This window comes from Puntigrus tetrazona, chromosome 8 (genome assembly GCF_018831695.1).
Source record: "Puntigrus tetrazona isolate hp1 chromosome 8, ASM1883169v1, whole genome shotgun sequence".
NCBI classification, from domain to species: Eukaryota; Metazoa; Chordata; class Actinopteri; order Cypriniformes; family Cyprinidae; genus Puntigrus; species Puntigrus tetrazona.
In genome coordinates this window covers 647,501-657,500 of record NC_056706.1, presented here as the reverse complement: position 1 = coordinate 657,500, position 10,000 = coordinate 647,501, and the positions used below count along the sequence as shown (strand labels likewise).

The 10,000-nt window shown below is 34.5% G+C and overlaps 2 protein-coding genes across 8 annotated transcripts in view; both read right to left on the bottom strand.

The window, feature by feature from the left end:
* The window catches only part of mrps27 (mitochondrial ribosomal protein S27), a 5,631-nt gene extending 719 nt beyond the window's left edge, over window positions 1–4,912 (bottom strand). Inside the window, exons 1-9 of one of the 4 annotated variants that reach the window (XM_043246125.1) lie at window positions 4,784–4,912; window positions 4,058–4,135; window positions 3,824–3,966; window positions 2,948–3,006; window positions 2,745–2,859; window positions 2,226–2,304; window positions 2,041–2,156; window positions 1,861–1,963; window positions 592–731 (exon numbers count right to left, since the gene is read on the bottom strand). In XM_043246125.1, coding sequence (XP_043102060.1) covers window positions 592–731; window positions 1,861–1,963; window positions 2,041–2,156; window positions 2,226–2,304; window positions 2,745–2,859; window positions 2,948–3,006; window positions 3,824–3,966; window positions 4,058–4,135; window positions 4,784–4,859 — 909 coding nt within the window. In that variant the 5' untranslated portion in view covers window positions 4,860–4,912. The other 3 variants (XM_043246126.1, XM_043246127.1, XM_043246128.1) reach the window with 3 other exon arrangements.
* Window positions 4,913–9,197: 4,285 nt separating this feature from the next.
* Window positions 9,198–10,000, bottom strand: part of znf366 (zinc finger protein 366) — a 12,881-nt gene continuing 12,078 nt past the window's right edge. For 3 of the 4 annotated variants that reach the window (XM_043247688.1, XM_043247685.1, XM_043247687.1), the window contains one exon: window positions 9,198–9,972. In XM_043247688.1, coding sequence (XP_043103623.1) covers window positions 9,688–9,972 — 285 coding nt within the window. In that variant the 3' untranslated portion in view covers window positions 9,198–9,687. The remainder of the gene's footprint in view (window positions 9,973–10,000) is intronic. The other variant, XM_043247689.1, reaches the window with a different exon arrangement.

Sequence of the window (10,000 nt, the reverse complement as noted above, 5' to 3'; positions counted from 1 at the left end):
CTTTAACTCAAATGCGGCTGCTTCGTGAACGCCGAGCGGATTTCTCTCCCGATTCGGACCAGAACACGGACCGGAGCGCTGTGGATCACTGGGATGACTCTCAATCTGACGGCACCCCTTCACCGCTGAATGTTTTGTAAACTAGAAAGAGCGTGTTGCTACTCTCCAGTCACGACTTCTAATTCACAGCGCTCACGTGATTTATATTAAATCCTATAATCCTATAATCGTCATCCTCCAGTGAAGAAGAAGTGTTCTGGTCCGAATCGGGAGAGAAATCTGCAAAGCAGCTCTAAAACAAACACGCGGCCGTATTTGAGTTAAAAACGTCTTAATGCTGGATCAGTCTCATCTTCTGTCTTCTCCAGATGGACCGGAGCGCTGTGGATAACTCTGATGTTTTTATCAGACTCTCATTCCGACGGCACCCATTCGCTTCCATCTCTCCAGATTCGAGGAAGAATCAAACCCGTCCTGACCTCGGCTGCGATCTCAGATTAACTTCACTCCCGTCGTTCCCCTTTTAACTTCTCCCTCAGACAAGATAAAGTACCTCATTACGGTCAGTTAGTGATCTCTGTAAATACTCACGACTTCCTCAGATATCTTGACGTCTCTGAAGTCGCACGCGGCGCTCATGACGGCCAGGGCTCGCCCGAGATAACCCGAGGTCCAGATCAGGGGCATCTTGTGAAACACGGCGTGAATCCCTCGGGACAGCTCCACTTTACCTGGAGATCATCACACATCTGAAGATCAGACAGACGACGTGCAAAACATTTCCTCAACAACTAAGTAAAGAGGCCCGGTGCACCGCTAAAACAATTATTAGCTTACATTTTTTAGATCCAGTGAATTAATTGCTTTCTTTTTTTTTAAGAATATTTCTGGCACAAAGATTATTATACATATTATACATAAAACATTATCACTGCAAAACAGTGTTATTACTAGTATTATTTCTAAACTATTATAGTTTTTATTAATATTTTGAATTCACATTATTTTTTACTTATTTTATGTTAAGGGATTTTATCATTACTATATTTTAATTTCAATTAAAATGTTTTATTCGATTATTAGTGATTGTAGTGTAGAAAGGCAGCATCCATTCATTTAGTTTTAAAATTTTTCATCTAATATGAATATTTGATTTCATATTTATGTCAGTTAAAAAAAAATATAATTTTAAAGCCGTTTTTGAAAAGTTTTAACCACAATGACCAGCATTTTTTTTTTCTGCACTAAAAATGAAATAAATGTGTGTATCAGACATAAACAGACGAGAAATATACAAAATGTAATTAAAATTAAAATGTGGGTAAAATTGAAGGGGAATTTTTTTTCTTCATATTTTAGACGACACTTTCTTTTATAAAAATGTATAAACAAAACATGAAAAAAATTACCTTAAAATATAATAAAAAATATAAACAAACAATTATTTAAAAATAAATAAATAATAATAATAATAATAATAATAATAATAAACATGGTAAAATATCTTAACACTAAAAATCACTAAACACTAAAAAAATAAAAAATTTTATAATCTGTTTCTATTCAGTATTACTTTAACATTTAATTTTATTTTTTAATTTTTAATTCAATAGTACAATTTTTTTTTTATTGTAGTACGTTTAGTCATTTAAGCATTCCTTCTCTTACAGTTTCAGTTAACTATAAAAGCCCTAACACAGACACCTCGTATTTAATGGTTTTCGACGGTCTGCTAAATGCATTCAACATGTTAAACGTTCAATAAGTCATTTCCTGTCGGCCCGTAAAGGTGTTAAGCTAGCGTGCGGCTTTTTTCGAGCACTTCCCGGTTCCCAAAAGCTCCGTTTGTCCCGTACGCACCGATGAGAGCCAATCCCAGCAGACGAGCGCTGAAGCCGACGGAGTTCTCCTGCTTGAGTCCGGCCAGCATCAGACACGCTCCCAGGTTCCTCTCCTCCTCCCACTGAACGACACAAACATCTCACCGTCACGACACGGCCCAGACCCCGAAAACACCCCGCCGCTCTCACACACACTTACCCCGAGGTGGGGCTCGGTCGCCAGGTACCTGCTGAGGGCGTGAAGCGACAGGATCTGCGTGGAGATTCGCTCAAACGACTCCTGAAGCATCACTTCCTCCACCACCGAACAGGCTCCTGGATTGAATCAGAGGGTTTGTGTTCGTTTCACGCAAACGTCTGCTGTACAAGAAGAGCTGCACAAACCTTTAAAGTCCTGGTCTTTTATGAAGGAGTCGATCAGAAGATTGAAGGTGAAGTCATCGGGAAACATGCCGAACTGAACCTGCACGATTCCCCCGGAAAATACATTCAACGTCAATTCTCGTGAAAATGATTACGGCTTTATTAACAGGCTCGAATAGCTACGATTTAAAAACACGAAGCATCATTACTCCAGTCTTCACTGTCGATAAACGCTTATTTAATACGTTTAAAATAATTATATTCTTTACACATTAAATTGAATTTAAAAACAAAAATGCTGAAAAATAAAGTGCACGAAAAAAAAAGTTTTCAACACTGATAATAATGTTTGTCAAGCGGTAAATCAGTATATTATTCTCATGACTGAAGACTGGAGAAATGATGCTGAAAATCACAGAAATAAATTAGATTTTAACACACCAATCACACAGAATACAGATGTTTTAAATAAAAATAATATTTGACTTTTTTTAATGCATTTTTGAGCAAATAAACGGCGCCTTAGTGAGCAGAAGATACCTTGTTCTTCAGCGTGTAGAGGGCTTTATCTCTGGCGCTGTATTTAAGACAATGTCGGATCCAGCTGTGAACGGTCCAGTCCCGAAGATACCAGCAGTTTGGACTGTGACGAAACCTGAGGAGATCGAGACTTGAACAAACCCAGCAGACGCACACACCTCAATCAGTATCGAGAAAACTGTGACCTTTTTTAAAGAACTTACTTATACAGGTAATATTGGGCTTGATCCACCTCCTCTTTTGATGATAAATTATCTATGAACTAAACAAAATGTGCACAAGTTAAAACATTGCACACAACTTAACACCCATTTGACTTGAGCAGTAGTAGAATGCTTTTATTTAAGCATCTTCGGCTAATTTCACTGCAAAAACCATCAAAGCAATCTTACATGATCAACACTGCACAAAATTATTCTCTTAGTGTGTTTGTCTCGTTTTGTAGTGTAAATATCTAAAACAAAAACCTAATATTACAATAGTCCACATATATAAAATACAATATTATACATAAAATTTATTTATAATTTATTTATATATATATATATATATATATATATATATATATATATATATATATATATATATAAAAATATTTTATATTTATATTATTATTATATATATATATATATATATATATATATATATATATATATATATATATATATATATATATATAATGTAAAAAATATATAAAATTTTTTTTTTATTTAATATATATATATATATATATATATATATTTTATATAAAATTATTATTTTTTTATTTATTTATTTTTTTTATAAATTATTATTTTTAAGACTTTGGTAAATTCATCCTGATTCAAGGAAAACAATATCATTGTATTATTGAATATATTATCTTTCTTTTTTGCAGTAATGTCATGAATGTCATGAATTGACAAAAATATTTTGATTCTTCTTATTAATATTATAATATATAGTACTCAAAATTTGAAGTGCATCGAAAAAAATTACGATTATTAAATGAATGGAAGATTTTAGGTTAGTTTTGATCCACTTTAAATGTCCACTAGTATATATTGGACTCGTATATTAAACATATTATAAACACACACACGAGCAGCAGAGTCCTCCGTGTGAATGCAGTGCACTATATGTTTAAAACGCCATGTAAAATCCTCTCTGACCCTGGAAATGACCAAAGAGCTGACGGGAAACTTCCTCTCATACGTTCTGTCCATCAGAGACGCCAGCTGACCTGCAGAAGAGAAACAAACACCCGAATCAGACAGGGTTTAGAAGAAGCATCATCATCATCATCATCATCATGATCATGATCCTGTTCTCACTTAGGTCCTGTGCATCTTTGGGTCTCTGCTCCCAAACAGCAGGGTCTGTGTACGCCGAAGACAGCAGACATCTCCTGGCTGAGAGAAAACATTTCACATTCACTTTACATGAAGACAACAGAATCAACAAAAAAGCAATTGTTCCTCCGCCAAACGCGGTAATATCCTAACAAACCACACATCGATGGAAAGCTAATTTATTCTGATTCATCATATAAAATGTACCAAACACGTTACTGATGCGTTTATTATTTTATGTGTATTTATAGATTAGGTTTATATTACAGCCACTGATTAAACATTTCTATATTACAAAAATGCAAAGAAAACTGCATCAAAAACTGAAACCAAATGATGTTTATAAAGAGGTTTAATTCTCCTGAACACATAAAAATAAATATAAGTGTGTTGCTTATGCATAACTACATTTAAATAATAACGCAGGTAAAGCCAATGGCTATAAACACGTGGAAATTAATTAAGCGTTGTAGTACAGGATTGTCGGACGACAACACGCATAATGCATCTATATAGTTAAAAAAAAACGAAATCGATTGCAAAAAAACTAATTATACTAAAAACGCGTACAGACGTGATGACGCCGTTCACCTTTCCTTCACCTCCTCGCGCGGCTAAAGTGCAAACCAAAGCCTCGCGCTTCTACGCTCACCCTGAACGGAATTTAGCGCGACAGCATCATTACACTCAACAAACGCCGACACTCACCGACGGCTCTGTAATTAACGCGTTTGTTGAAGGTTTGAACGGGAGACAGACAGCGCCGCAGGATGGAGGCGGCCATCTTGAGACTGAACCATCCGGCGCGGGAGGAGGGGGGGAGGTTCACGAAGAATCACCACGATTTTAGAATCGATTTGAAGCGTAACATCAGGAAACGAGTTATCATTATTAACACTTTCGAAAAGATATATTTGTTACCTATATAAGAGGTATACTTTGTATTTTATGAAACATTTTATAGTAACCAACCCAGTGCGTCGGGAATGGTATAATCTGAGCCCGCGCGTTGACCCGTGAGGTGTTTTATTTATTTATTTATTTATTTTTTACAATGATTTAACGATCACATTAGCGATGCTTGTAATCGTCCTATAATTCAGTAAATCTAATAATAAATATTTTTTTACGTTCTTCGTGGTGATGTTCACGTGACGTCCGATAGAGGGCGCGCTGATCTCATAAAGCCGCGACTGAATGACTTGAAAACGAGCTTAAATACACTTTTGAAACGCCGTTGTACACAATTTGCTGTTTTTTTCCTTTTTTCTTTTATTTTCGATCTTTTAAGTAAACGTTCCCCCTACGGGTAAAACAGACGGCTCGAGGGAAAACCGAGTAAACAGAGAAAAATAAAAAAGACTCGGCTTCACAAAATGAAAAGAGTCTCTGGCTGGAAATGCGGTCGTGTTTCTGCGCAGACGTCTGGTCTAAACATCCTCAGAGGAACTGCCTGCTTTTACAAACGACAGAAACCCAAGACACACACAGTTTACACGAACCGACCGGCCGGAAAGCTCTGTGTATTAAAAGCTGAATTAAACGTCTTTACAGAGCCCTTTCCCTTCACAGAGAGCGAGAAAGACTGCAGTCATTCACATAAACCCCTTTAGAGACCCGAAAGATGTCAGATGACCGAAGAAACCCCAAAATACAGTCGAAATAGGGTCTAAATATATTTTCAATATATACCGGAAACAGCAAAATATGCTCTTGTGGTTAAAAATATATTCCTTTTCAGCCCTCATATACAGAGATATTAATATATATATATATTATTATTATTTAATATATAGTATTATTTAAATTATCTATATATTATTTAATATATATATATATATATATATATATATATATATATATATATATATATATATATATATATATATATATATATATTTTTTATTTCGGAGTTAGTATTTTAGTTTTTATCATTGTTCATGAAAAACATAGAGTTTTTATTCATTTTTATTTCAGTTGTAGTTATATTAATTCGCCAACGATGCCTTGGACGCCTCAAAAAATTATTTCAAGTAACAAAAATGCATTTATGTAACCCAATTTATTAGTTTTTAAAAAATATAATTTTTATTGTTTATGTATGCGTATTTTCACCGAAACATACTCAAGTGAAAATATTTTTTAATACTTATATAAGCGATTTTTAAAATACAAAAACGAGGGGAAAGTTTTAAAAAAATGTTTATTTATTTTATTTATTTATTTTCACAAGAGAAAAGGCCTTCTGTGTTCTTTTTAAAGAGTTTCTAAGGTGTGAGCGGGTCGTTAACCGTTGGCTCTGGTCACGCAGAAGCGGAAGTGAACAGAAGCTGCGGCTTTCTTTTTATTTCTCACAGTGCTACGGTTTTCTCAGCAGCGCCGTGTTTACAGAAGCCCTTTTGTCCTGATTCATCCAGGACTTTCAGTTCAGCTTCACGGTACCTGATTCTGGCCGTTTTCACAGCCTTCAAACGAAACGTTGAGGCGATCGGAAGACAGGAAGAGGATCCGAGCACTTCCTCTTTGCTCTCCGAGTTTCATCAGGACAAACACCAGAGCTTGTGGTGCCTAAAACGGCCTGAGAGCTCAATATTTCTCTTTAATCACACACTCTCAGAAAAAAAGGTACAAAAGCTGCCAGTGAGGCAATGTGTGGAGATAATAGGTACAAAAAAGGTACTGCCCCAGGGACAGCTTTTGTACCTTTTTGTACCCTCTGCTCACCAAGGCTGCTTTTATTTCATTATAAATACATTAAAAATAGTGAAATATTATTACAATTCAGCACAGCTATTTCTAAGCGAATATCTGTTAAACTGTAATTTATTTCTGCGATCAAAGCTGCATTTTCAGCATGAGATCCTTCGGAAATCATTCCAAATTTTAATGTTTTTCACAACAGCAGTGGCGCTGGACGTTCAGGAACCATCATGATTTCGGAGCGGAAGTGCACCCGCGAGGGCCGAATCGCTCTCTTTCTCTCTCCGCGTCCAAGTGCATTTTTGGGTTGAAAAATCGGATTGGTTTTTTGGTTCTTTTTCTGCGAAACAATAGGCCCGGACAACGAGAAGTGCGTTATCTTGTGAAAAGGTTGGGGGCTCCCACGGCGAGGAGAGAGACGCGTGTTTGATGCTCATTCTCCAATACTTCCTTTTCTCTGCTGAGGAAGTGTGTTGTTCTTTTTAAGGAAGAAAACCTGTCCAAAAGGTTGTAGAGTAAAAATAGAGCACTAAGTTAACTTGAGAGTATATTGGCTTGGCGGGTTGCTCCGATCTCTCTCTCTGGAGCACAAAAGCAGTCACACGCAGATATTTGTAGCAATATATAGACGGTAAAATTATTAAAAAAAAAAAAGAATCCTAAAAATCAGGATATTAGGTAAAGATTGCGTTGCATTAAAATATTTAGCAATTTTTTTCTACTGTAAATATATCAAAAGTTCATTTTATTAGTGACGTGCATTGCTTCAACTTCATTTGATTTTCTCACTATTTAGATTTTACATTTTTTTGCACACTTTTCAGGTGATGCATGAATCTCAGTTTAGAAAAAAAAACCTGCTCCAGGGTCAGATATTACAGTAAAAATACAGTAATAGTCTTAAAGTTAGCGTTTGGGTCTCATTTTCCGGTGCAGAATCTTTACTGGAGAATCAAAGCGACTGAAAAATGTAGATTTAATCAAGTTTATGATTAAAAAAAATTAAATATCTGCCCATTTTGGGTCAGAAAAAATATTTATTTATTTATTAAATATTTATATTATTTATTTTGAAGTTATAATTCTCATATTTTCAGGTGTAAACAGTAAAAAAAAAAAAACTATTTCCTATTCTGTAATTTTGACTTGTTTATCATAAAATTTACTCAAAAAATAAAAATAAAAATTTTAAATAAAAATGTACTCAATATTTATATATATATTAAATTGTGTGTGTTGTGTGTATATATATATATATATATATATATATATATATATATATATATATATATATATATATATATATATTTTTTTTTTTTTTTTTTGCATTGGAAGATTTTTTTGTTGTTTTAAGCAAAAAACAAACAAACTAGATTTTAATCATTTTGCTTCTCAGGTAATTTTTAATGAAGAATAAATATTAATTCTGGGAAGAAAAGTCAAAAACAGTAAATTAACAAAATAAAAAAATATAATTTTCAAAACATATTTCTAGTATTTTTAATTAGTAAGCGCTTGATGATTATCTTGTCCCTTCTTTGATTCTGTGCTGTTGTCATTAAAGTAAAAAGTAACATTTTTAAACAATTTTATTGTTCTTAAATATTGATCAGCATTCACACCGCAGTTGATTCACAGGCAAATAAAATCATCCATGCGTTTACAAAAATACAAAACTATCAAAAATCATGAAGCCGTCAGTCCTGCGTCATTCATTTAACAAAGTCAGATCATTTTAGAGCAAAAAAATACTGGTCAAGCCAAGAGTTTCTGTCATTTCCACACAAAATAGTCCTAAAAATTATTTTCATGATGTCAGAAAAAGGAGCAAAAAATCCTGTCTTCTGGTTTTAAATTGTTTTAAAAAGTTCTTCTCCATTTAAGAATTTATTTTTGATATTTTGGCTGGAAAAAAGCTTGGCTCGAAAAGCATTTTTCTTCAGCGAGAACACCTCCATTGAAGGCAATGAGCATTAATGGCTAGAAATATATCAGTTTTCTTCTCTTAATTATATTAATTCCATCGAACGTTATGAGATATCACCAGACAGAAGTATTAAACCTGCTACACGTCTTCAGAAAGTCAAGATACTTTCACTGCAAAAAAAAAAAAAGATTTTCTTAAACGGTTTTCCATTAAATGTTAGATGCGCTGAAAAAATATTCTCTTACAGTGTCTTAATAATTAACATATTCGAATCAATAAAAATAAAAATAATAATAAAAATGTTTGCTTTTCCTTAAAACAAGATAAAAAAAAAAATACATATATATATATATATATATATATATATATATATATATATATATATATATATATATATATATATTTATTTTCTTTAGCCTTTGAATTTGTTTTTGCTTGGTAATATTGATTTTTGGTTTTTATCTTTTTAGAAAACACTTAATATCTTAAATTTTCAAGTAAATGTATCTTGATGCAAGAATTTTTATATATTTGTATACGAAAACAAAACAAAAACGCATGAGAATTATTTTTTTTCCAGCCTCCTTGTGACGCAAAATAATTTTTATTATTCTAAATTTATCTTAAAACATCTCTCAGAGGAGACGGAAACATGATCTTGTTTTCCTTTGAGTTAAGTTCATTTTTCCTGACCATGTTTAGTCTAAACTCAACTCATTTGAACTGATTTTGTTTGAAGACCTCAAAAGCACTGGGCTGCATTTCTGTACGTTTTTCCCAGGAAAAAAAAACGAATCTCTCCGCAATTCATTTTCCGATGTGGCATCTCCGTCCGGTTTTCCAGCAGAAATACCGAAACATTCCCGCGTTTGCTGGACAAGTGAAAAGCAACAACAACAACAAAAAAAACATATTTTGTTCATTTCTGCTTAAAATATCTGCAAATGGGACCAAAAAAAAGAATTCAAAGGCTAAAGAGCGTCATTTAGATTCTTTTTTGAAGTATTTCTACGGGTCCCGGGGCCTCAGAAGCGCTGGTCTTAGTCTCCGTAGAACGGCGCGGGGTCCGGGTTCTTCTTCTCGTAGGGGTCCGGACTGAAGCGGCTCCCCCGGTACGGACTGTCCTCGTCCTCCTCTCGCCCCGAGCTCCCGTCAGACGGACACAGACCCGGCCGGTTCTTCCGGGACAGATCGAAGGGCTCCTCCTGACCGACCCGGGACAGGATCCGGAGAGGACCGGAGAGACAGAGCCGTCCTCGTCTCCTGAAGACTGAGAAACGTAAAGCATCTCAACATCC